Source organism: Colletes gigas, unplaced genomic scaffold (genome assembly GCF_013123115.1).
Source record: "Colletes gigas isolate AHSC1104 unplaced genomic scaffold, ASM1312311v1 Colletes_gigas_Sc00071, whole genome shotgun sequence".
Lineage (NCBI taxonomy): Eukaryota > Metazoa > Arthropoda > Insecta > Hymenoptera > Colletidae > Colletes > Colletes gigas.
The window spans coordinates 282,812-305,996 of record NW_025106700.1 but is presented as its reverse complement, the minus strand read 5'-3'; the positions used below and the strand labels follow the sequence as shown (position 1 = coordinate 305,996).

The 23,185-nt window shown below is 37.7% G+C and overlaps 1 protein-coding gene across 1 annotated transcript; it reads right to left on the bottom strand.

The window, feature by feature from the left end:
* Positions 1-369: 369 nt before the first annotated feature.
* Positions 370-21,438, bottom strand: LOC122403748 (putative aminopeptidase-2). The gene is made up of 32 exons (XM_043407475.1): positions 20,435-21,438; positions 17,339-17,447; positions 16,860-17,271; positions 16,646-16,807; positions 16,111-16,582; positions 14,850-15,088; positions 14,413-14,780; positions 14,045-14,325; positions 13,467-13,654; positions 13,230-13,397; positions 13,020-13,172; positions 10,902-11,495; positions 10,441-10,599; positions 7,527-7,998; positions 7,210-7,448; positions 6,791-7,152; positions 6,447-6,724; positions 6,151-6,338; positions 5,673-5,840; positions 5,455-5,601; positions 5,302-5,383; positions 4,685-5,223; positions 4,336-4,491; positions 3,976-4,269; positions 3,497-3,680; positions 3,043-3,199; positions 2,395-2,657; positions 1,664-2,316; positions 1,388-1,555; positions 986-1,138; positions 823-901; positions 370-703 (listed from the first exon to the last, which is right to left on the bottom strand). Exons 1-32 carry the CDS (start codon positions 20,459-20,461, stop codon positions 458-460), a joined length of 8,160 nt encoding a protein of 2,719 aa, XP_043263410.1. The 5' UTR covers positions 20,462-21,438; the 3' UTR covers positions 370-457.
* Positions 21,439-23,185: the final 1,747 nt, after the last annotated feature.

Genomic DNA, 23,185 nt, shown 5'->3' with positions numbered 1-23,185 from the left:
TATTAGATTTTCGGTAAAGAATTTTTTTCTCGACAGTGCGTAAGATTTCGGGTGTATGTATAATGACCAAAAATGATTGTAATTGACCCCCGCAACCGAAAATAATTTTTTCAGAACGATTTGAAATTTTTGAATTTAATTATTAATCATTTTTTAACGAAGCCTCCATCAAAAAATTGATATTCTTGATTTTCGTTTTATTTTGGCCTCTAGAATCCCCCATTGAAATTTTTCCCAGGGTTGGTCGAACACCCTGTATAATTTTTTTTTTTTTTTTTTGCGATGAAAATTTATATCTTCAATGTTTAAAAATCAATCAGACTAAAATTTATATATAAATATACATATACTGTTTTATTTTATGGCAATACCACTAATACGATACATAGTTTATAGAAAATATACTTTGGTTTCTGATCATATTAAACATATTGGTACAAAGTGTTTTTACAATTCTCTATCGGCCAATTATATACACGATTATCGACAACACAGTCATGGAAATTATACTGAAGGCACTTGCAACTACTCTGCCAGTTCCGCTTTTAGAATTGCTGTTCTGGTACCAAGTCAACCACGAATTGATTTTATCAAAATTGGAATTGTACCAATTGTAATTTTTGTTCGCTGCTGCAATCGCTCTATCCAACATGGACGAGATGCTCGTGATGCTGTCCTTCTTAGTATCTGCGAAATTTTGTAGCTGCAAAGGAACAAAAATATTGTCAAAGTGGAATAGGAAACGATCGATCGTCCATTAAGTCTTTCTGTTCCACAGGATCAGATTTAGTATCACATTGAAAAGCAATACGATAGAAGTACCTTTGAAATTTCGGATTTGGTGGAGAAGCGAGATGCCACTTTCAAGAACAGGTCTCCGACACTCTCCCACTCGCCATAACTAGAAGAGAAACGAACATGCAAGTCTCCTCATAAGATGTGGAAGTGCATAGATATGCAAGCTCTCTTATGTTTATTTACTCACTACTTGTAAACTTCTTCATAATTTTCCAACAAATAGTCCAACATCACGTTCAGCCCAAACTGTCCAGCGCTGTAGACAGAAGCAAGTGCTGCGCTTACGTCCTGCTTTCGAATGCTGGATGTGTAGTTAACATTCAATGCATCGCCAATGTATCTGCGATGAAACAAAATAGTGACAAATTCATTTAATCAGGATTTTTCAGTTTTAATTATTCTTAATTGAAGGGAACGCAAGCTGTTGCCCCAAAAATTGTTTAAAACCATTTTATCGATGGATGATCAAGAACAAAGTGGAGGAAGGTGTTTCATCCGAATTCAAGGATAAATATTAACCATTCGAAGTGGGACAAAATTAGGTAAAGGTATGATACCCCGTACTGACATAATTTATTTTTATACTCACTCGTGCAGTAGCTCCTTGTTCAATGTGCATCCAAGAGCATCCAGTATGATCTTCTTTTCTGAAGCAAAGTCTGCTTTCAGGTACTGTTCCCAGAGGAAACGCCAATCTTCGATGGATCCATGTTTCAAGGCTGTGCAGTAAACGGCTGGTCTCGCGTTTGGAGAAATTCTAAAAGAACCACACCACTTTTTTAGCCAAAATATGACAATTGAATTAACCAATCTAAGGTGTCTCGAGCAAAAAAAATCTCTTAAACCCATTATTGTGAAAGCTTACGTGTACTGTTGAGCTTGACGCCAGTTGGCAAACAGTTTCTTAGACGTGTCGACGCATTTCGTGTCGTTGAATTTGCACACCCAAGTCAGAATCAGTTCCCTGGCCAGCTGGTCCAGATGGTTCTCGGACTCGCTGTCCATAAAACCGATGCTATTGTATATATCCGACGTCAAGTGCATAATGTACTTTCCAAGAAGATCGCGGCTATCATTGTAGCCTTCGTAACGCTGCGCGATGAAACTGATGTCGTTGAAGAACGATCTCCACGGCAGATAATGCTTCTCCTTGATCAAGTATGTCGTACCATTCAACGCCAGGTTGTAATCGATGTAACTACCACGAGCTAGATTCAGAAGATCGTCGATGACTTGTGCACGGTTCGTCTGATGGATAGAGCTGTGCGTCGGTTGCCTAAGCGCTTTTATCAAACGCAGCCACGAATCGTCGTCGTAGTTCACGCGATAGTATCCGCTCTGCTGAACGTTTAGTATAAACCAGTCGCCCGGTTTGTACTCAACGTCCAAACTTTTTTCACCCAACCAAACGTTCGTCGCGGTCGTTATGAAATTCACATTGGAAGCAGACGCCATTGTGATGGGGATCCAAAAGTAGACCTTCGTGGGCTCCTCGTGTTGATTTAGCGAGAAACGTTTCTGGAATAACAATAGGTATAGCGTTTATTCAAAATGGAATAGTAATTTTCCATTCGAGCTGTTCCAAGTAAATGGTACCTGAGTTAACGTTATTTTATTGCCATTCGAAGTTGCAGAAACAACCGGATATCCTGCTTCGTTGGTCCAACTGTTCATTAAAGTTTCCATGGAAATCTTCCAATCTCCAAAAGCGTGAGTCTCGTTAATGACGGCGTCAAATGCTTTCCAAAGGTCTTTCGGACTCGTATTACTGTATCGATTTTCGCGCAAGTATCGTTGCGTGGCTTTTGAGAAAACTTCCGGGGCCAATGAATTCTTTATCATTCGTATTACGCTGGATGCTGCGAAACGGTTAATTTTAATTATGGAGTATCTAATCAATAGGCTTCAATAATAGCAGAAATTATATTGTATTTTGTTTCTGTTTTCTGCAGTTTAAAAATAATCCTCTCGTATCATGAGAACCGAATTCGATCCAAATATTTTTCGAAGAAAATTCGTAAGTACTATTTATTTTTAAAACAGTTGTACAAAAGCCCGCCATTATCGCGAGACAGATGCGCCACCTGGACGCTGGAAGTGTGAATTAAGGAGGGGGAAAAAAGCAATATGGCGGAACGACGCGACTGTGAGTGACTACGCGTTCGATACTGTCTCGTATTTTGCTCGAATAATTGAATATTAGTGTTAATTGTTGCGATTGCGTGTAAATTTTTAGTTACTTACATTTTCCGTACGCAATACTGTCGAATACATTGGCGATTTCGGATGGTTTGCTAACGGGATTGTTCATGGGATGCGACGAAACATAGTCATCGTTCTTCATCGCAACTTGCAACTCGTCGACGACAAAAAGATCTTCGAAATTATGACCAGGTTTGAACTATAACAGATTCGTATCGTTTTAGTGGAGGTTAGATCTCTTGTACAACTATAATTTAATTCTGTTAAAGCTTTTTCATACGTGCAATGCTTACTAAAGAACCGGGTATTTTAAAAATTTACGCGAATGTGAAAGTGTATTGATTTTAATGTACGGTAAACTCTTGGTTATTTGGTTTCAACCAGTCACATTTTTTTTTAGACGAAAACATTAATAACGCTAACTTATCGTAAATAACTCGAGTCGGACTAGTTGCATCGTACAGTGAGGAGATAAAATTATTAGATTTAAACTCACCGATTGTGCCACCTGCCATTGCATGTATTCTGCGAAACCTTCGTTGAGCCAAATGTGTTCCCACCAGTCGCACGTGACCAAATTTCCATACCACATGTGAGCGAGCTCGTGTGCTATTATAGTGAGTATGTAGTCTGCGTACTTGGCCGTCGTTACCTTCTCGTTGTAGAACAGTCCATACTCTCTGCAAAGTATTCATAAATTTAGTAATAAAAGAGCCAGAAATATTGTAAAATAACGTTGCTTTTAACGGTTGGTATTTTGCAACAGTTACGAAGTTTGTTTAACGTTATGATTTTTCAGTTTCAGGTTCCCTCGCTTCTGGTTTAGACGCCATCAACATTTGTACCGTGCTTACAGCGTGTTTACATCCCCATTCCTGTTGCAGTCTATTGACTCACAGGATGGGGATGTAAACACGCTTCTTCTCGTGGAAGGATGATACGTGGAATAGAGCGTATCAATATCTTTGCGCTCACCTAAATGTGGCTAGACCCCAGTTTTCCATAGCACCCATCGAAAAGTCTGGGATTCCTATTAAGTCCAGTTTCGGTAAAGTGTACTCTTGATTCGTTTTCGTTGCGAGAATTTCCAGCATTCGCGGAGCAGCGATTTGAGCGTAATCGCCGCTCGGCGCGATGCTCGGTCTACCCCATATATTTACTGTTACGTACGAATTTCTGACTGTTTCGAAATCGCTAACAACAAACGCGATCAAGTACGTCGACATTGTTGGAGTTTCGTCGAACGTCTCCCACACGCGACCTGCGACACTGAAATTATAATATCATTAGAATAATGTAATTTAATAATCCATCGTCTTTTATGTATATACTCACATCGGTGATGTCTTTTTACTGGGCATATTGCTTAGCGCAACATACTTCTCAGGTCTTTCGATGTTGACTACGAATGTAGCTTTAAGGGCTGGTTCATCGAAGCAAGGGAATGCTTTTCTAGCGTGAGTAGGTTCGAATTGAGTTGTCGCCAACCAGCTGAAAAACACCAAACTCGAAATATTAGAAATTGTACATTTCGTTCATGTATAGGGTGTTAGTTTGATACTTTTGAGAAATTTTTTGTGTTAACGTGTGTCATTGAACTCATTTTTTCATTAGCACCGTAGTTAACCTTTCTCCGTCATATGTAGGGAGTCTATATTTAAAGAGAATTGTTTGTTTTACCGACCTAATGTTCATAACATTGTTGAAATAATAGCTTCGATAAAAGCCTTCCATTTTGTCGTTCAGAACTCCCTCGAACTCAATGTCAATAAGTATTTCATCGTTCCTTATAATGTTTTTCATGAATACAGTGAGCTTTTGAGTATTCTCTGTCGTCATAATGCTGTTGACGTTTAATTCTTCACCTATGTATGTCGAGTCGCTTTTGTAGATTGATACTTTGTTTATTTTTAGCTGGTGACTGTTGAGGACTATTCGTGAGGTGTTTCTGAGACATCTTGTGGATATTTGAACCCTTCCGGTGAACGTGAAATTTCTCTCTTGGAAGTGTGGAGAAAGTGAAATGTTGTACTTCAACGGAGAGTGTAATTTTGGTAAACGATAATCGGTGTCTGGATAGTTCGTCTCCATCCATTCGTGTAACTTTGGAATATAACTTTCTGCCCAGGTTAACTCGTAAGCTGCACGATTCTTGTAAGTATTCAAGGAGCTTCCAAAAGACGAGAATTCCTTCTCCTCCAGCCAAGCAATCAAATTCATGTACTGCAATCGATGAAAGATTTACGTGAGGATAACATTCCAGGGATACACACGCATCTAGTAAGGAAAACTATTAATTACCTTGGCGTAGAGTTTCTCCGTAGACAGCCTCCTTGCAAGAGCGAGCACGATGCTTTTGATTTTAGAAACATCGCCTCTATAACTGTTGAAATTAAACCACAGAGTTAGCATATGCATGTACAGGAATCGAGTTGGAGAAACTTTATTACTTACTACTTGTTGATTTCGTTGTAATTAGTTTTAACGAAATCAATTACATAGTCAACACCTTCTAAGCTAGCATCGATAACGTTCGAAAATACACTGGGACTGTCTTCGAATCGTATTCCAGAATTCTTCGTTATAGCTTTGTTCAATAGCCTTCGATGGAAAATAATATGTATAGAAACATTCAATGTCGAACGTTTGAAAATCAATAGAAATAGAATTACTTGTTCAGATAAGTCGGTTGTGTGGTGCAGGCCAGGGACTGTAGAATCACCGATTTGTGCGAGGCGACCGTAGTGTTCATATAAAGCGACCACAAAATGTCCCAGTAATCAGATGGACTTGTTCTGGCAATTGCACAATAGGATACCCCGCGATAATTTGCCGGGAAACTGTAAAACGATTCCAACGGGGTTAATTTTATTCATAAAGTTGGTACAACTTGACTGAAAAGTAAAAAATCAAGCACGAGAATTCGAGAGCCTCGCTTTGGGGGGGGTTCCCCTACGGTCGATCATTATTATGGTGGATAATGTCACGAGCGTAGCAAGCGCCATCTAGTTAAGTCCCTAGTTTTAGTAAGATCTAAGTCACTAGTTGGTAGTATTGGATTTAAGTTGGCGCACCCCTTTTTTCTCGGGGATTTTTAGGGGCCTCGAACGTGAGCGCCATCGCGCGGACACAAGAGGAATCGATACTTACTTTTGTGTCTGGTCACCGTACCACGTCTTGAAGTACAAGGTGGCGTTAGCCTCGCAATCAGAGACTCCCAGCTCGCAAGCCCATTTGCGAACGTACATTCTCAATAGCAACCTTTCGTGTTTGTCACTTTTCTGGTCTTCGAACTTTAACTCATCGTATATCGGCGTCAGAAGTGCAGTTAGGTATCTCTGTAACGTGAAATAATTGTCTTCGGAATGCACTTAGTTGAAACTTCGAAAATGTACGATTATAGGCGTAACTAAGTTAGTGTTTCTGTGAGTCTACTGTTACTGTACCTTGTATGCGTCGAAAGCGTCTCTTCCTTGAAACTGTCTGCGCAGATAGGTTAGGCTGTTGAAGAACGCCCGCCACGGAACGTAATTTCTCTCGTTCACGAGATACTGTGTCGCCGATAACGCGATCTCATAATCCACGTATCCCGATCTAGCGAAATTCATCAGATCGTCGATGATCGTTGCACGGTTGATCTCGTTGATCTTGTCGTACGACTTGGTTTTCAGGAAGGTGATTATTCGTCGCCAGTGATCATCCTCGTAATTCGTACGATAAAAGCCTGATGTGATCGTTCCCATTTTGTTAAGTGTACGTAACTTGTACGATTGTTATTTTGTTCACTTACCAGCCTGTTTGTCGTTAAAGATGCATAAATCTGTGTCACAGCCTGACAACGGAACGTTGTCCTCCGCCTTGTAGAACCAGTACAACCATGATGCGTTAGTGGACGGTTTGTTGGGAGATGTCCAAGTGATTGGAACGTACCACAGAGGCTTTTCGCTAGATGCGTCCTTGCTTCGTTCGATTAAGAAGCGCTCTTGTTTGAGGTGCAAGCTATTACTTTTAATGGTGAAACGAACAACGGGATACCCAGGCTGAGTGGTCCATGTGTTCATAATGTTGTCGAAGGAATCTCGAGTGTCGTTATCGGTAATTTGTTCTTTGAAAGCATCGAACAGGTCGTTGGGAGTGGCCACGTCGTATTGTCTGAAAAATTAAAGTCGTATTTTTCATCTGTTCCTACAGTCCGGGGACTTTACTCACAATTTGGTTAGATAATTGTGAAGAGATTTATGGAACACGTTGGCACCGAACAGCTCCCTCAGCATTCGTATCACGCTGGCGCCTTTTGCATAAGATATTGTGTCAAAGATTCCCCTGATCTCCGTTGGACTGTACACGTTGTGCGTCATGGCGTGACTGGACGCGTAACTGTCAGTCTCAAGGGCCGAGTGAAGCTGTTCTACCACAAATTGGGGTACCAGCGACCAGTCTTTCTCCACCTGAGGAACAAAGTTTTTTTCACGTTACGGTGAAACAAATACGAGATCCCTTTTTAAATAGAACGTTTGTGCGCGTACATTGTCCGTTCCAAAGTACTGGTAATATCTAGCGAAGCCTTCGTTCAGCCATAGGTACTTCCACCAGAGTGGACTGACCAGATTTCCAAACCATTGGTGACTGATTTCGTGGGATATGACGTTAGCTATGCTTTGTTTGGTCGCAGTGGTCGATTCTTTGTCACTGTACAACACGTTTCTTTCCTTGTAGGTCAATAGACCCCAATTCTCCATCGCGCCTGACGCAAAATCAGGCAACGCCACCATGTCGAGTTTCGGTAGTTTGTAAGGAATGTTCAATACATTCTCGTAATACTTCACTAAGCTTTCCATAATGGACAAAGCGTACGTTCCTTGGTTGATGGCGTCCGGTCTCGACCACACTTTGTAAATGTCGTTATAAACGATGTAATTAAAATCAGAGACTACCAAAGCCACCAGGTACGTGGACATTTTAGGCGTTTCCTGGAATTTTATTCCGAGCCCTCCGTTTCTGCAACGGTTTAAATTTTTAATTATTTTTTGAATTAATGAGCAATAATTATTTCTTTTCTTTTCTTTTTTCAGGTCTAGCAGTCGCTTTTCAACAACGTTATCATCTGTTATTTTTTATATAGTTTATTGCTGCCTGTCTAATTAGTTATTTTCTGTTCCAAGGTGCGGTTACTGTTACGAGGAAGTATCGAAGTGAACGACGTCTACGTGAATTACAGGGAGGAATTAAGTAACGTCGCGAATATGATCGTGATATGGAGCCCCAAACTCTATTCAAATCATCAATTTATCAATCCCCCTATTAAAGTAAGCTTCATTTTCCTCCACGTTTCGATTATACAGGGTGTTCGGCCAATGGGAGATTCTAGAGGCCAAAATAAGACGAAAATCAAGAATACCAATTTGTTGATTGAGGCTTCGTTAAGAGGTTATTAAAAAATTTCAAATCATTCACGGAAAAATTATTTTCAGTTGCGGGAGTTAATTCCAATCATTTTTTGTCAATAGACATACCCTCGAAATCCTAACCATTTTCGAGAAAAAAATTCGAGTAGGTGGACAAATCTTTCGACAAAATTAAAAAATTTCAAATCGTGCTGGAAAAATTATTGTTGTTTGCGAGGGTCAATTGCAATCATTTTTGGTTAATACACATACCACCAAAATCCTACGTACTGTCGAGAAAAAAATTCTTTTCCACAAATATAACGTGAGGTTAGAAATGATGCCCTGAAATTTCATGTGTATGTTTAAAACATTATAATTTCTGAACGGATTGGAGGATTTTAATGTTTAAAAAGGTGAACAACGCATATTTTAGCGAAGAATATGTAGAAATTCTAGCAATATTGAAAGAGTTGATTCTTAGCTCCGAAAAATAAGAAAAATCACATAAAAATGGCCCCATCTTCAAACAGCCATAACTCTTACAATAGTGAGTATATTTCAATGAAACTTTTTTCTGAAGTAGAGCTCATAAGTACCTACAAAAAGGTATTAGACAATTTTTCTGTAGGACGTCAAACATAATTACTAAAAATCAAAATCGAATTCTTAAGAAAAATCGACAGGGGGAAGTCCCCTTTTTGGGCGAAAAAAAATATTTCAAATCGTTCTGGAAAAATTATTTTCGATAATGGGGGTCAATTACAATCATCTTTGGTCAATACACGTGCCCTCGAAATCTTACACACTTTCGAGAAAAAAATTCTTTTCCGAAAATATAATGTGAGGTTAGAAATGTTGGCCTGAAATTTCATGTGTATGTTTAAAATCTTATAACTTCAGAACGGATTCGACGATTTTAATGTTTAAAAAGGCAAACGACGCGAATTTTTGTGAAGAATGTGTAGAAATTCCAAAAATATTTGAAAAGTTGATCCTTGACCCCGTAAAATGAGAAAAACCCCATAAAGATGGCTTAATTTTCAAACGATCATAACTCCCATAATAGTGAATATATTTCGATGAAACTTTTTTCTGCAGTAGAGCTTATGAGTATCTACGCAAAAGTATTAAACAACTTTTCTATAGGGCGTCAAACAGAAATACTAAAAATCAAAAACGAATTTAAAAAAAAAATCGACAGGGGATAAAAAAATCGTTCTAGAAAAATTATTTTCGGTTGCGGGGGTCAATTACAATCATTTTTTATCAATAGACAAACCCTCATAATCCTAACCATTTTCGAGAAAAAAATTCGATTAGGTGCTGAAATTTTTGCGCGAAATTAAAAAATTTCAAATCTTTCTGGAAAAATTACTTTCGGTTGCAGGGGTCAATTACAATCATTTTTAGTGAATAGACACACCCCCGAAATCCTACGCATTTTCGAGAAAAAAATTCAAATAGGTGCTGAATTTTTTCGACAAAATTAAAAAATTTAAAATCGTTCTAAAAAAATTATTTTCAATTGTAGCGGTCAATTACAATCATCTTTGGTCAATACACGTACCCTCGAAATCTTACACACTTTCGAGAAAAAAATTCTGTACCGAAAATATACTCTGTGGCCGGAAACGTATCTATAACTTTTTAACGAAGGCTCAATCAACAAATTAATATTCTTGATTTTCGTCTTATTGTGGCCTCTAGAATCTTCCAGGGGTGGCTGAGCACTCTGTATAAAAAAAAAACCAGACTAATTGACAAATAAGAGTTTAATACGTCCTAGATAGAAATCGTAGTAAATATTTAAAAAAAATCATCAATGTAACCCCGGCCAAACCCACGTTCTTTCCATTTGTCATCTTTCCAGACACGGTACTGACAATTTTAACACTTTACCGATCGGCTATCGGTCGGTAAGCGTTGATCGGTAAAAAAGTTTTAATACGCTATCGGTCGGTAAGTGTTGGCCGGTAAAAAAAGTCGATTAATAGGCTATCGGTCGGTAATGTGTTAATATCGCGTTGCTTATTTCATGAAAATTGTAACATACCCGATTGTAGTTGATTTCTCTATTGGCATATTGCTGATGGCATTGTATCCTTTCTCTAATGTAACTTGCATCGTGAAATTGGCCTTCATTGCTGGCTCGTCGAAACAGGGGAATAACTTCCTAGCTCCGACTGGTTCCAAATGAGTAGCTGCTAACCATCTATCAGACAAAAAGAATTACATTCATTTACTAATAAATAGAACGTTCGATGGGTTAAGTCTAGTTTAATTTTAATAGGTTTTTAATAAATTAGCACCGACATCCTCGACATTTGTTTAAAATATAGTGTAACTAATGTAAATGGAATTTCTACAAAATTCCTAGTACATATTAAGATTCATTTTATTTAATTATTTTAAATGTTTCTCCGTTGAAAAGTATGTTCGTTTAAATTAAAATGGGGTGTGATCGGTGCTCGATTGTTCCTGTATGATAAAAAATCGATAAACCCCTTCAAGTACCTTGTGTCGCCATTGCTGGTCGTGTAGGAACTCCTATAAAATCCACGCATTTCTTCGTTCAGGGATCCCGAATATTTAATCGCAATAGTTATTTTACTTCCAAGTGGTAATTGTTCCGATAACACGATCGTGAGAAAATCATACTTTTCGGTAGTATAGCTACGGTCAATGTTTAGCAATTTTCCCTCTAGAGAAACGGTGATCTTGTCATGTTTTATTTCCGACGAGTGCAAAACGATTTTGTTCGTCTTCGTTGCGACCTGCGCCTGTATGGTCACTTCTCCATCGAATGTAAAGGTTTCGATATGCGGCGTCACGTCGATTAAATAATCAACAGGAATTATGTTTTCAGGCAGACGATAATAATCTATAGTGTTGTCGGTCATCCAAGATGCAATCTGGTCGCTGAAACTTCCAAAATTCTTTAATTCGTATTCTGCTATGTCCAGGGAGTTTCTCAAGGAACTCAAAATGCTATCGAAAGGCGTTGCATGCTTTTGGATTAAATTTGCGAATCCGTCGACTGACTTCCGTGTCGATAAACGCTGGGAAGCTGACGATAGTATGGTAGCGATCGTGCTTGGCCCCTCGTAACTGAAACAAACACTCGTATTTTTATATTTTTAAACTGAAGGGGGATGTTGACACTTTAATGGCCGCGAAGACCGTTGTCCATCGTCACTGATGTTGTAGACCAAAGTGAGATGCTAGGAATATTATATGTACCCTCAACAAACGTAATAAGTTGAATGTACGATGAAATGGTGACTGACACAGTAGATCACGCACGCGTGACAATGGCCAACGTCTGCTAGCTAGCGAAGTCACGTATACGTGACAGCGGCCGTCAAAGTGTTACAAAAGTAACAAATTTGTACCCCGCCAGGCACCTAAAATAACTATAAGGCATCATTCTAAGGTTCTGCACAATTGTTTATAGCTAATGCGATGTGAAAGTCGTGAAAAATGTCGTTGGGGTTAGGTCTAGGTTAGGTCTGACGAATCATAACTTTTTGTCTTCAAATGACTACAACTTCGAAGCGAATGCATAGAACCTAACAATCCCGACGCTATTTTGTAAAGAAAAGTCAATATTTATATAATACGCATGGAAATGTTGCCTAGATTGTTGGTCGGTAACAATAAGACGCAAGAGATTAAGATGATGTATCAGGACGCAAATATTCCTCAAAATATGTTTAATGGTATAACTCTTTCCTAGAATGGAATTAAATGCATTCGATATGAAAGACTGTTATTAGATTTCATCCCCTTCTTCTTTGGATCATAATTTCTAAGTGAATTGAACATTAACCATGACGTTCGCAATGTATACGATATGGTTGCTATCGTGCGATCTGAAGTGTTTATAGTTCAGATGGTTCTGTTGGTTCGTTACATTCTTGTAGAGGTGTTTATCTGGAGACGATAACACCACTATGGCTTTCCACGATACTTTTTCTTTCGTCTGGAATTGGACCACTGTCTTATATGAGATACTATCCAGTGCGACTTGTGTAATGCACTTTGTAGCCTAATGTAATTCTTGTAGTATATCGTAGCACAAGTTATAGTGCCAAATGGAGAGAAACTGTATTATTTGTAACAAGTCGCTTGCAAAGTTAGCTCGAAACACCTGAAGTGCAATGACAATTGGTATTGTGTGGGATGCTGTCGAAGCAGAAATGTCAATAGGTGACAGCACTTTTTCAGAAGTAGATTTGCTTTGTGAAGCAGCAGCCAGAGTTCAAAAGTGTTTCTGAACATTGACAGAAGTCGTTTGTCAAGAAAAGGGGGCATCTTTGGTTGCAGTTTACAGAGTTCGTTAAAAGGTTGCACTCGCTGCAAATATTGGACATACTTGCGAGTGTAAAATAGGCCAAAGTGTAGCGGAGTGTTGTTACGTTCCATGCATTCACTTCAAAATTATAGTCATTTAAAGTGAGAAAGTTATGACTCGTCTTTCATAGCATCGTCAACTTCAACCACATTTACACAAATTTTACCACAGAATCCGTAGAATGATGCCTTATAGTTATTTTAGGTGCCCCGCAGTACAAGTTTGGCACTTTTTTAACATCCTCCTTCAAATATTTCTCTTTTGCAGTGTGAACGTACTATTCCGTCATTTTGGCGTGGTATTTGTCGATGAAGTTTAATAGAAATTCTGCACCGGATAAACTGGAACTGGACACCGCAGAAAACACAGCAGTGCTGTCTTGTCTGCGAATTTTGCTTGTTTCGAAACTTTGGAGTGCATATAAAAGGTATCTGAAACAATAAGATGGTAAGAGTGCGTCGTGAAGACGATTATTCGATAATTATTACCTTTCTCTTATAGCATTGTCTTGGGTGCAACCGAGAGCTTGCAGTATAACCGATTGTTCGGTAGCCGAGTTTGAATTCGAATATTCCTTCCATAAGAATTCCCAATCTTCCTGCGATCCGTGTTTAATTGCCGTGCAGTATGCTGCTTCACGTTGGTTTGGTTTGATTCTAGAAAAAGGAATTTTTATAACTCATCGATAAAAAGAAAAATTATAGAATTCCCTTGTCGCTTCTTACGTTGGGACATTGGTTGTCCTCCATTTTTTGAACATCGTGGTGAAAGTTTCTATGCATTCTTCGTGGCCATAATTGCAAGCCCATTTGTTCAGTTCGCTTCTCAATAGTACCGTCAATCTGTCGTCGTTGACACGATCTAGGTACCCGAGGTTTTCATATATATCTTGGATAAGACTCAGAACAAATCTCTGGAACGATAATCAATCCCCCTCGATTAATGAAAGCAACTATTCTCATAGAATACAAGTGTTCCACAAGTAAAACTAAGACTAACATGTTATACAACAAAAAATCCATAAATGCTTTGTTAAGAAATAACAAAAATATGAACTGTGAAGCTCGGTTGAGATTCAGAACATCGAAATGAGAAAGAATATTTCATCGCCCAAGATGAACGATAGGAACTGAACTCTGATAAAAATATTTTTTCTTGCCTCAACTAGCGGCTGTTCTCTTTGAACAAAATTTTAGTAAATAGAAAAACATCACATTTTTCTTATAACTTCTTAAGAAAGCATTTATAATAATTTTGTTTAATTGTAACGTAAAATTATAATTACGTATGCACTTAAACTTACCTTGAAAAGCTGGTAATGTTCATCGTTTCCAGAAAAACGTTGATCTAGGTAATTGAGCCCAGTAAACGCAGACTTAAAGGGCAAATAATTTGTTTCTTTTTTTATGTATCGTACGCCATTTAAAGCTGTCGCGTAATCGAGTAAACCAGCTCTCGCTAAGTTCAACAAATCATCGACCAAGGCGGCTCGATTAAGGACGTGTATTTGTTGATAGTCTTCGCTATTTAAAACGTCGATTATACGGTACCAAGAATTATTATCGTAGTTCACTCGATAAAAACCTAACAAAATTAGATTCGTTTAATGTTCAAATATACTCTTTTAACTGTTTTATCTTGTTTGCTTATCGAACTGTTTAATACACTGACCGGTTGATTGGACGTTAAATATCACCCATCCTGAATTTGTGTTTAATTTAACTTCACTTTCGTTTCTATTCAGCCAATGTTTTACTTTCATATCGTTGAAATTAGGCTCGTCTTTACTGGCCCACGTAATGGGCACCCACCACGTCAGATTCGTTGCTGTGGATTTTAAGTTTCTCAAAAGGAAACGCTTCTGCTGCACGGTCGCGACTCCGTTTTTAACGGAGACGTGCAACACTGGATATCCGGGTTGTTCTGTCCACGTGGTCATTACATTATTCACAGAGGAAGCTAGTTTTATTGCTCGACGATCGATCTCTGCTTGAAACTCGCTCCACAGATTCTCCGGACGTGCTACTTTATTTTCTTTACTAAAACAAACAGCCAATATAATACGATAACATCAATTAGGAAGATTTTTTAGGGAATTCGGTTGTTACTTGTTCTTGAGGTAATTTTGCAATACAGCTTCGAAAACATCCTGTCCGAAAATAGCATTCATCATACGTAGTACGCTAGCTCCTTTGTTATACGTGATAGTGTCTCCAGCTCCAGACACGTCCACAGAATTTAAAATTTGTCTGGTCATTGGTTTGGATGTTTCAAGTCCATCCGCTGCTAGAGCGGTTTGATGCTGTTCTACGACAAATTGGTCCTCCATGTTCCATGATGTTTCAATCTGGAATAATGATTTTATTTAACAGTAAACCTATCATGATCGTTTGAACGAAATTCATTTTTACAAACGAAAAAAATCAGACAAAATTTGGTATCTATTAACTGGCGAGATTTGCGTGGCGTGTGATCGTGGTATATTAAGTAAACGCTATATTAATACTGAAGATTTATAATTTTAAATGTATCCAAGAACTTTTGTCCATTTTACACAACGGTTCGCGATGAAACATTCCGGAAGAGGAAAAGGGGGAGCACACACGCGGTGACCCCCCATGTGTCGTCCAGACAGGGGTACCAACTACTGAACATGCAACTAGGGTAGCGAATGCGGTGATTTTTATTTCAACTATCAAATTCTAGTTAGCTTTCAATCTGAATAGGAAATAAATAGCAAGGACGAAAGGAGAGACACTATCAGTCTTTTCTTTATGATTGAGCTACTGTTGGAAGTAGCAAGGACCCCCCTTTAAAATGATTTTTGGTTTTTGTCGATCCGACTTTTCGTTTCGGAGATATCGCAATTTATGTTGAGGGGTAATTTATGTAACTCGACTGTCTCTGTCTCCGTCTAACGCGTCGCGTCGAGTCTCTCTCTCGCACGAGAGGCGTGACTGGCGTGGCGTGCGCGCGCACTGTTTACCATTCACGCGCTCGAGGTCATTCGCCTCGCGACGATGTAAACAAACGCTCCGTAACCAGCTGTCCTATCGACTCGAAACTAAAATCGCCATATCTCCGGAACTAATTACGCTATCGACTCGTACGAACGCTCATTTTAAAGGGTATTTCATCCTCTATCCAATGAACACATCACCTACTATAGTTTCTGCCATCTTCTATGTTTATTTCGATATTTACTTTGATGCTATACACCTAAAGAAGTTTCAGCAATTGAAAATTAATTTAAAATTTGAAAATTGACTGAAATCAAAGTTTTGGTCTTGCAAACTATTTCAGACTGGTAGTTAACGTGTCAACTGATCTTTTAATGATAATAACTAACGAAATGAATGTTTCAGTTACCTGTGCAGTGCCGAAATATTGATAGTATCTGGCGAACGCCTCGCTGAGCCACAAGTAGCTCCACCATTCGAACGTGATCATGTTCCCAAACCACATGTGCGTCAGCTCGTGGACGATCACCGACGCGATCGACTGTTTCGCGGCGTCGGAGGTGGTGTTCCCGTCGTAGAGGAGTCGACTCTCGCGATAGGTGACCAGACCCCAGTTCTCCATCGCGCCAGCAGAGAAGTCTGGCACGGCCACCATGTCCATCTTGGGGATCTGGTACTCTTGTTTGAACAATTTCGAGAGGTGGTCCAGAGCCTTTGGCCCGATGCTCATAGCGTACCTCGCTTGATCGATGGCGTCAGGTCTTGCCCAGACCTTGAAGCTATTACCCCCCAAATACTTGAAGTCCGAAATCATGAACGCCACCAAGTACGTCGACATTGGGATACTCTGGCCAAAATCCTCCCAGTATGTGTTCTTTTCTCTGCAATCGAACTTCATCTAGTAACTTTCTTACGCGATCGTTAATTTTAATTATTTCACTTACTCGGGTACAGCTATGCTTCTTGCCAGCGGCATGTTGCTCAGGCAAGTGTAATCCTGTTTTTTTAGAATTCTCAGCTGGAACGTTGCTTTGAGACTAGGCTCGTCGAAGCAGGGGAAAGCGTGCCTCGCGTGGGTGGTTTGGAATTGCGTGGAGGCCAGCCATCTGAAATTCGATTGGTTTACACGGAACGTCTTCACAAGATAGTCAAGCTCACCTAATTTTTCCATTGGAGTCGAAGTACAGGCTTTTGTAAAATCCAATCATGTCGTCTCTCAGTGTACCAGTGTACTGGAAATTTATGACAATGTTCATCCCTTTTTCCAAAACACTTTTTAGTTTCAGTTGAAATTGCTCTGTCTTGTTGTCGTAGCACGTGGCTGAAATACCGATTGTGTTGTTCTCGTAATTCACGCTCATCCCTGTTATGCTAATTCGTCCATGATGGAGCGTTATGGTGTCCGTGTCTTGTTGCACGAGGGCCTTTATATGCACTGTTCCTTCGAACTTGAAGTCACCCTCGTAAGATGGTATTAGTATAATCTCATAGTTTGTGGGAACAATCGTTTTTGGTAGTCGATAGTCGACGGTCGAGCAATTTCCGCCATTTTCAACGAACGTTTCTGCATCTTCGAAATACAATTTTGATAGAATATTGATTTAGAGTGATCAGTTGATTAGAGGAGTTTTGATTACCTCTGATCGTGTCGATGTCCCGATATATAGCTCGATTTTCACCGAACAGTAGAATGAAAATGATTAAAACGCCAGCGCGGAAAGTATCCATGACGTTGGTGTGATTATTCTAGTATATTAAGAAATATTTTTGATATTAAACAAAGAACGAAATAATGAATGATTATTGAAATAGGAAAAAGTAAGGTAATAGAAGGTGTTTGCCCACCCTTGGGGAAAATTGTAATGGGAGATTGTAGAGACCAAAATAAGACGACAATTAAGAAAATTTCTTGATTGACGATTTGTTAAAAAGTTATTAAAAAATTAAATTCAAAAATTTCAAATCATTCTGAAAAAATTGTTTTTAGTTGCGGAGGTAGATTACAATCATTTTTGGTGAATAGACATATCCTCGAAATCCTACGCATTTTCGGGAAAAAAATTCAGTAGGTGGAGAAATTTTTCGGGAAAAATAAAAAATTTCAAATCGCTCTAAAAAAATTACTTTTACCTAGGGGAGCTAATTACAACCATTTTTGGTGAATAGACATATCCTCGAAATCCTACGCATTTTCGAGAAAAAAATTCAGTAGGTGGAGAAATTTTTCGGGAAAATTAAAAAATTTCAAATCGTTCTAAAATAATTATGTTTAGCTAGGGAAGCCAATTACAATTATTTTTGGTCAATACATATACCCATGAATTCCTACCCAATTTGGAGAAAAAAATTCAATAAGTGACAAATTTTTCGCTGAAATTGTAAAATTTCAAATCGTTATGAAAAAATTACTTTCGATTGCAGGGATTAATTACAATCATTTTTGGTGAATAGATGTATTTTCGAAATCCTACGCATTTTCTAGAAAAAAATTCAATAAGTGGACAAATTTTTCGGGAAAATTAAAAAATTTCAAACCGTTATAAAAAAATTATTTTTAGCTGGGGGAGCCAATTACACTTATTTTTGGTCGATACATATACCCACGAAATCCTACATAGTTTCGAGAAAAAAATTTAATAAGTGGACAAATTTTTCGCTGAAATTGAAAAATTTCAAATCGATATGAAAAAATTATTTTCGGTTGCGGGGGTCAATTACAATCATTTTTGGTGAATAGACATACCTTCGAAATCCTAACCATTTTCGGGAAAAAAATTCTTTACCCAAAATATAATTTCAGGCCAGAAACGTCACTCCAAAGTTTCATGCGTATCTTTAAAACATCATAACTTCTGAACGGATTGGAGGATTTTAATGTTTCAAAAGGCAAACAACGCGTATTTCGGTGAAGAATATGTAGAAATTCTAACAATATTCCAAATATCGTTCGTTAACCCCGTGAAGCGAGAAAACCCCCATAAAAATGATCCAATTTTCAAACGGCCATAACTCCTAGACTAATCAATACATTGCATTGAAATTTTGAGAGGAAATGGAGTTCATGGATACCTACAAAAAAGTATTAAACAACTTTTCTGTAGAGCGTCAAACAAAATTACTAAAAATAAAAAACGAATTTCTAAGAAACATCGACGTGCTTAAATTTTTGCCGAAATTGACAAATTTCAGATCTCTTTGGAAAAATTATTTTCGATTACAGGGGTCACTTACAATCATTTTTGGTCAATAGACAAACCCCCGAAATTCTACACACTTTCGAGAAACAACTTCGAGTAGGTGGACAAATTCGACAAAATTAAAAAATTTGTAATCGTTCTGGAAAAATTATTTTTGTTTATAGGCGTCAATTGCAATCATTTTTGGTTAATATACATACCACCGAAATCCTACGGGCTTTCAAGAAAAAAATTCTTTCCCTAAAATATAATGTGAGGTTAGAAAATGTTTCTCTGAAATTTCATGCATATGTTTAAAAAATCATAACTCCTGAAGGGATCGAAGGATTTTAATGTCCCAAATTGCAAATGTCGCGTATTTTAGTGAAGAATATGTAGAAATTCCAAAAATATTCGAAAAGCTGTTCCTTGACATCTTAAAATGAGGAAAACCCCATAAAAGTGGTCCAATTTTCAAGCGGCCATAACTTCTACAATAGTGAACGTATCAAATTAAAACTTTTTTCTAAAGTAGAGCTCATGGATACCTACAGGAAAGTATTAGACAACTTTTCTATAGGACGTCAAACAAAATTACTAAAAATCAAAAACGAAGTCTCAAGAAAAATCGACAGAGGGGATCCCCTTTTTCGACGGGAAAAAAAAATTTCAAATCGTTCTGGAAAAATTATTTTCGATAACAGCGGTCAATTACAATCATTTTTGGTCAATAAACATACCCCGAAATCCTGCCCACTTTCTAGAAAAAAATTCAGTATTGTCGGAACTTTAAACTTTAATAACTTTTTAACGAAGCCTCCATCAACAAATTGGTATTCTTGCTTTTCGTCTTATTTTGGCCTCTAGAATCTCTCATTAAAATTTTTCTAAGGTATGACCGAATACCCAGTATAATTATTGCAACAGTAATTAAAAAAAACAGAAATATATGTGTATTTGTTAAGAAATTTCGGTAACAATGTTCCAGTATTAGTTTTATTAATTAAACTTTGTACATTTTCAATGCACTTTCCATTTCATTTCCCACTAATATACATATACAAATGATTTTAACGAATGAAACATTTCAAATCGCATTCCAAATAAATCTTCTATCTCTGTTGCATTCAATTTTCTGGTACTGAAAATATTATCGACTAAATTGCATAATATCACAATCCATTGAAATTTTGAAAACGTAATCGCGATTGGAATATCAAAATTTCATTGTCACCTCATTAACATTATCTTTAAAAATTCTATAAAATGTTTTGAACAAATGTCGAAGTGTATTTTCTATTTAAAACTCGACAAACTTTTTATTTGCTCCGATAGATAAGAAATGAGATAAAAAAAAAAAACAGTCAGCTTGTAGGTAAACGCCCTGTGGATATATCGAAACAATTTCTAAACATAATTTTAATTAAGAGCTTAAATTCAATTGGAACAAATTGGAAATTCATATCGCTTGCAATTAAATATTAAGAAATATCGATTCATCGTATTTAATTAATTTTATTAGAACGTTTCGGTTAAGTCGTTCGAATTGTAACTCACTCTGGTAAAAGGTCTCAGTCGTATCATATGTTACCGCGTGTCTTCATAGTTGGACGTATTCTTCGCGGATTAATCGCTGTTACTATAATGAGGAGCAACAGTTCGGTAGTGAAAGTTTTATTATCGATAAAATAATGCGTGTCATGATTGTTTCACGGTCACGGATCACTCTGATCGCATCACGATCGGGCACAGTTATCGAAACAATTATCGAAACGATTCCTCGCTCCACTGGTCATCCAACCAAAGTAATTCCGACACTAAGTTCTGTGAAACCTGTCCAGTCCCGTCCCGTTTATCGGCTCGCGACTCACTAAACTAATTACTTTTTTTCCCACCCAAAAGACTCCTTGTCACTGTGCATATTTGTCTGTTATTATCAACCGTCTTATCGACTATACGGCCATTGTTCGATACGGACGTCTCGTTTCTTTTTCTTTCGAAGCACAGCCACATTTCATTGCATCGACTTTATCGAAACGGAGATAAGAGTGTTGTAGCCTTCGTATGATGGATGCATATCTGGGAACTATTCAAATACGTTCTTACGGGCAATCAATCGACGACGGTGTCTCGTACAAATAGACAGGGGACCAACGGAACGAAACTTTGTACGTTTGACAATGGAACTTGGTAATCTATCACCAGCTAATGGCGTGGATTTACATTTCACGGGGATCGTTTGTCCCGTTCGGCGCGCGTGCACCTTTTCGATTGGTGTTATCTATTGGCTTAGGCTTTGGAAATTTTATTTACGAATAAACAGCAATTCTTGATCGATTCATAACATCACTTGTATATACAGGTAGCCCACCTATAACACGATAAAAAAATTGGAAGATCCTTTGTACAACATTGTACTTTTTACAGCACTGGATAGCATGATTTTTGCTTAACATATTTAAAAACTAAATTACCTTGAAATAATGTCGCGAAGGAATAGAGAACTATAGTGGCTTTACATGAAAATGTACAGGGTGTTCGGTAAACCCTGGAAAAAATTGTAATGAGCGATTCTAGAGGCCAAAATAGGACGAAAGTCAAGAATACCAATTTGTTGATGGAGGCTTCGTTAAAAAGTTATTAAAGTTTAGAGTTCCGACAATACTGAATTTTTTTCTAGAAAGTGGGTAGGATTTCGAGGGTATGTTTATTGACCAAAAATGATTGTAAGTGACCCCTGTTATCGAAAATAATTTTTCCAGAACGATTTGAAATTTTTTTTTTCCGTCGAAAAAGGGGACTCCCCTCTGTCGATTTTTCTTGAGACTTCGTTTTTGATTTTTAGTAATTTTGTTTGACGTCCTATAGAAAAGTAGTCTAATACTTTCCTGTAGGTACCCATGAGCTCTATTTTAGAAAAAAGTTTCAATGAGATACGTTCACTATTGTAGGAGTTACGGCCGTTTGAAAATTGGACCACTTTTATGGGGTTTTCCTCATTTTAAGATGTCAAGGAACAGCTTTTCGAATATTTTTGGAATTTCTACATATTCTTCACTAAAATACGCGACATTTGCAATTTGGGGCATTAAAATCCTTCAATCCCTTCAGGAGTTATGATTTTTTAAACATATGCATGACATTTCAGGGAAACATTTCTAACCTCACATTATATTTTCGGAAAAGAATTTTTTTCTCGAAAGCCCGTAGGATTTTGGTGGTATGTATATTAACCAAAAATGATTGCAATTGACGCCTGCAAACAAAAATAATTTTTCCGGAACGATTGCAAATTTTTTAATTTTGTCGAATTTGTCCACCTACTCGAATTTGTTTCTCGAAAGTGTGTAGAATTTCGGGGGTCTGTCTATTGACCAAAAATGATTGTAAGTGACCCCTGTTATCGAAAATAATTTTTCCAGAACGATTTGAAATTTTTTTTTTCCGTCGAAAAAGGGGACACCCCTCTGTCGATTTTTCTTGAGACTTCGTTTTTGATTTTTAGTAATTTTGTTTGACGTCCTATAGAAAAGTAGTCTAATTCTTTCCTGTAGGTACCCATGAGCTCTATTTTAGAAAAAAGTTTCAATGAAATACGTTCACTATTGTAGGAGTTACGGCCGTTTGAAAATTGGACCACTTTTATGGGGTTTTCCTCATTTTAAGATGTCAAGGAACAGCTTTTCGAATATTTTTGGAATTTCTACATATTCTTCACTAAAATACGCGACATTTGCAATTTGGGGCATTAAAATCCTTCAATCCCTTCAGGAGTTATGATTTTTTAAACATATGCATGACATTTCAGGGAAACATTTCTAACCTCACATTATATTTTCGGAAAAGAATTTTTTTCTCGAAAGCCCGTAGGATTTTGGTGGTATGTATATTAACCAAAAATGATTGCAATTGACGCCTGCAAACAAAAATAATTTTTCCGGAACGATTGCAAATTTTTTAATTTTGTCGAATTTGTCCACCTACTCGAATTTGTTTCTCGAAAGTGTGTAGAATTTCGGGGGTCTGTCTATTGACCAAAAATGATTGTAAGTGACCCCTGTTATCGAAAATAATTTTTCCAGAACGATTTGAAATTTTTTTTTTTCGTCGAAAAAGGGGACTCCCCTCTGTCGATTTTTCTTGAGACTTCGTTTTTGATTTTTAGTAATTTTGTTTGACGTCCTATAGAAAAGTAGTCTAATACTTTCCTGTAGGTACCCATGAGCTCTATTTTAGAAAAAAGTTTCAATGAGATACGTTCACTATTGTAGGAGTTACGGCCGTTTGAAAATTGGACCACTTTTATGG

Bases quoted from the DNA above. Each gene is read 5' to 3' on its own strand.
- LOC122403748 (XM_043407475.1), bottom strand. From the start codon at position 20,461: ATGATACGACTGAGACCTTTTACCAGA. The intron at 7,449-7,526 runs GTACGCGCACAA...TTTGTTCCTCAG, and splicing joins AGTACTTTGGAACGGACAAT to GTGGAGAAAGACTGGTCGCT. The intron at 3,200-3,496 runs GTGAGTTTAAAT...AATCTGTTATAG, and splicing joins AATGGCAGGTGGCACAATCG to TTCAAACCTGGTCATAATTT.